Below are 4,221 nucleotides of genomic sequence, written 5' to 3'. Positions count from 1 at the left end.
ATATATATATGTTATGGCCAGAGCCCGAAGTCCGGTAGCTTCGCGAAGTGGCCGCGATGTTCCGACCAAAACGAGATAAAAAGAAATAGACAAGTTTTTAAATACTTTGTCTCAAATGGCCACATCCCACCGCAGTTAGCTAGTAATTTTTAAAAAATGAAGTTATGTTTATACACAGCCAATAATACGTGCCAAGGATTTTTTCTTCCAACTTTGGCTGATACTCCCATGCCATTTCGCGATCTGGTAGGCTAATTCCCGAAATCAAGAAAAGATCGGTCATTGGCCAGCCAATTTACAGCTTTCATAGTCATTTCGCAAATTGGCCGAATTCGGGCTTTGGCCGTAACATATATACAGGGTGTTTATAAAGTCCCGGACCCATTTTGATGTTTAATAACTCATAAAATAATAAAGATAGATTAAAATTAATAACATAAGACTCAAAATAGATAGACTCAAAAAGTTTCATGACCCTTGTCAATGAACTTCCACGTGTGCCCCCTTCGTCGCACGGAGAATATCAAGTCGATAGTCAATTTCGCGCCAGGTAGCGGCAAGCATGTCGGCATCCACAGAGGCTATTGTGGTTGTAATTCCGGCTTTTAGGTCATCAATATTCGACACGATCCTCCTGTAATGTCCTTTATAAAAATCCCCAAAGAAAAAAAGTCCAGCTGCGTTATATCAGATGATCTGGGTGGCCAAAGAATTGGACCTCCTTCAGAATTACAACCGCAATAGCCTCTGTGGATGCCGACATGCTTGCCGCTACCTGGCGTGAAATTGACTATCGACTTGATATTCTCCGTGCGATGAAGGGGGCACACGTGGAAGTTCATTGACAAGGGTCATGAAACTTTTTGAGTCTATCTAACCATTTATGTTATTAATTTTAATCTATCTTTATTATTTTATGAGTTATTAAACATCAAAATGGGTCCGGTACTTTATAAACACCCTGTATATATATATGTATATATGCATGTATATTGATGCTAATTACTCCACTTTCTACTAAAGTTTTAATAAATTGGTAGCGAATGAAATTGTAAATTTTGTAGAATAAGGATTATTACATCTTATTCTTAAAAGTGTCACCTTGAGATTACTATAATAAGGTTGCATTTCAAATGATCCTTTGAATTTTTGATAAGTAATATTGTAAAAATTACTGAAAAAGAAAAAATACTAAACTAAAAATAATTTAAATTTCGCTACCACTACAAAATATTTTTTTTACAAAGTGGAGCAAATTGGCATTTCTGGCTAAGTTATTCTTGTTAAAACTTCATTCATTGGCGCGTAACGCCATTGATCGATTGTTAAAAGTGTTAGCGACGTTCTTGCAAAAGTGACATTCTGACATAATATATACCTTTTAAAATTTATTTCAAGGTGGTATAAAAATTCTTTCACTTCCAATTTATTAAATCATAATACGTTGCTGCAATTTCACTATATTTTTTTCGGAAAACTTCTTTTAGCTTTTGCAAGTTTAAGTTTTAATATATTATTCTTTTGTTTATAAATTTGATTCATCTGGTTGAAGGCCAGCCTCATATTTATGCACCACTTACTTTTTTTCAAAAACATAAATTTGGTTGGACTATTGTTTCAAAATCATACTTTCTCTACGAACATTAGGAGACCCTCACCCACTGTAATTTACCAATGACTTAGGTATCTTTTATTAAAATTGGTAAAAAAAAAATAAATAAAAAAAACAATAGTGCGTGGAGTCCCTCCGCGCAGAAGTGAAACTTCGTACTGTGGAAATGACAATAGGAAGGGGTAGAAATTGATTTTTAGTGAAATTTTATTGTTTCTTTAAGACAAACTTTATTGTTTACAATTCACAATGGATCGCATCTTTTAATTATCATTTTCGAGTGGAGAAATATCCAAACCTATAACATTTACAATGGGATTATGATAACTAAAGTACGATACGAAATGCTTGAGTTCTATTTTTTCAATATTTATTGCAAAAACTGCATTAATGATAGTTCCCCCTTTGGTTGTTGGATCATTCCTACCATTTATCATATCCAATCCAAATTTGTCTTTAAGGAAGGTTAATAATGTTTCAGCTTCAGGTAACGAGAAATTCACATTAAAATCTCCTGCAAGGATCACAGGCAGCTCGTTGCCATGGTAGCGTAAAACGTTTAACGCAACCTTGTTGGAAGTCGCATTAGAAGTTTCACTTCAATAAAATGAAATAGATAGTAACGGTAGAAAAATATCATCTTCATATCTTTTTTCATAAAGCTACAATATTTATTGTATAACTTCAGTATAAATGTTTTTAGTTAAAACGGGTTAAAGTTATTTTCAACACCACAAATGTTGAAAATAACTCAATTCATATGATTCTCAAGTTCATATGAAACGCCAAACTGTCCAGGTCTCTCGCGGAGAAACTTCTAAAATTACCAGAAATTCAGAAAGATTTATTTTCAGTCTACTGCTGTATAAAATATTTTGCACAAAGTATTTTATGAGTTATTNTCGATCTCCTGACCTTGAGATCCGCCTGCCTCGGCCTCCCAAAGTGCTGGGATTACAGGTGTGAGCCATCACTATCCTCATGTGTTCATTTTTTTTTTTTTAAAGGATAAAAATCTTACCATAACAGAGAATGATCATTATGTATTTTAAATACTCCTGTTTACTGATTTATTATTATTATTATTTTTCTTACAGAGAAGGAATTGATACATATATTCTGGAAAAAGGTAAGATTTTTTGTTCTGCAGTAACGTAAATACAATTTTTTTTTTTAAAAAAAGGAAAAAATTAAAACTACGCAACATTACCTTGTTAGTTTTGCACGTTTTAATGATGATCTCTTGCAAAATCATTAATTTTTCTTTGATTTATAAAATTTAATAACCATATTTTTCATCCATTTCAGGTAATACTGAAGTGATTGCAATTTGGTAAGAAACAAAAAATACTTTTCCCATATATGTATTAAAATTAATTCATTTTCAATTTGAGCTTTTAATAGCAGATGAGTGTTTCTAAGAGTGTTAATAAACCGAGATTATTTATGCACTAGTGGGCTGCTCCCCCTGCTCGCCTACGCTCGCCAACCCCCGAAAATTGCCACGCAATCTTATATGGTTTGCTTCGCTCGCTACTAACTTAGGTACGTTGCAAATGTACAAAATTCTAAGAAATCATTCAAATCCATATAACAAGTTTTTTTTTTAAAAAAAAAATTACATCTTTTTAGTAAATACTAAGTCATTAAAGTAAAACTGAATTCAAATAAATGACATGTAATTCGTTAAACCTATTAGAAATGTGCTATATTATAAAATCTTAAATCGTAACAGCGCGACTGAGACTCATTTTTCAATGAATAGCTAATAACAATACTAAAACTAATAAATTCGTGCTATAAATCAAAAATCGTCAAATAAATTCGTAATATATAAATTCGTGAAAAAAAAAACTTTCAACAAAATACTAAAATAGAGATCTATCGACAAAGACTACTCACTTCTGCCTAGCTTAATAGTATGAGATTGCCGCAGCTGATAGGGTGAATTTCAGAAGAGATCACATTTGGTGAGAATGCTATCTCTGGTTATTTCCGTTTTTAAAAGCGCTATATGTTGAGCCACCTCAGCTAGATTTGGCATGTGACATTTTTAGCGGCAATCATTGGTCGATTTTCTAGCTTTGCCATTCGGGGAGTTGTAATGAGGCTTTTTTTTGTCACCGTGTAAGAGAAATATATATATTTAAATATATAAAAATTATAGACATAATAATATATAAAAATATATAAAAATTATAGACATATGAAGAAAAAAAAAGGGGGGGAGGAAATAATAAGTAAAAAAATAACAAACAACAGTTTATTTAAAAAAAAGAAAAAGAAATGTTAATTAAAAAAATGGAAAAAAAGATATAATCTTTTCTTCAGCCCACACGATTATATCCGCAAAACAGATATTGTATCAATAAAGCCAAAGCAAAATATATTAATACAATAGTGGGAGGAGCACTTTATGTTTCTCTTTTCTATTTTATATTTTTTCTTAAATAAACATCTATCTTCTAAAACTATTTATGATCAATTTTTAAAATTATCCAGTATAATATTACCTTGCGCACATCCATTTCGGGCCCATCCTTGGTAACTAACAAATCAAAACTCAGAATAACAAATCACTTCAGCAGTGCAGTAAGAACGACACTTTA

General features: G+C 31.8%; 1 protein-coding gene across 1 annotated transcript in view; it reads left to right on the top strand.

The window, feature by feature from the left end:
• The window catches only part of LOC107438760 (uncharacterized), a gene marked incomplete at its 5' end in the record, with an annotated part of 32,974 nt that overhangs the window by 10,817 nt on the left and 17,936 nt on the right, over window positions 1–4,221 (top strand). Inside the window, 2 exon segments of the mRNA XM_071185696.1 lie at window positions 2,715–2,741; window positions 2,921–2,945. Coding sequence (XP_071041797.1) covers window positions 2,715–2,741; window positions 2,921–2,945 — 52 coding nt within the window.

The sequence above is a fragment of the Parasteatoda tepidariorum genome, chromosome 9 (genome assembly GCF_043381705.1).
Source record: "Parasteatoda tepidariorum isolate YZ-2023 chromosome 9, CAS_Ptep_4.0, whole genome shotgun sequence".
NCBI classification, from domain to species: domain Eukaryota; kingdom Metazoa; phylum Arthropoda; class Arachnida; order Araneae; family Theridiidae; genus Parasteatoda; species Parasteatoda tepidariorum.
This window is presented reverse-complemented; position numbering and strand designations above follow the sequence as displayed.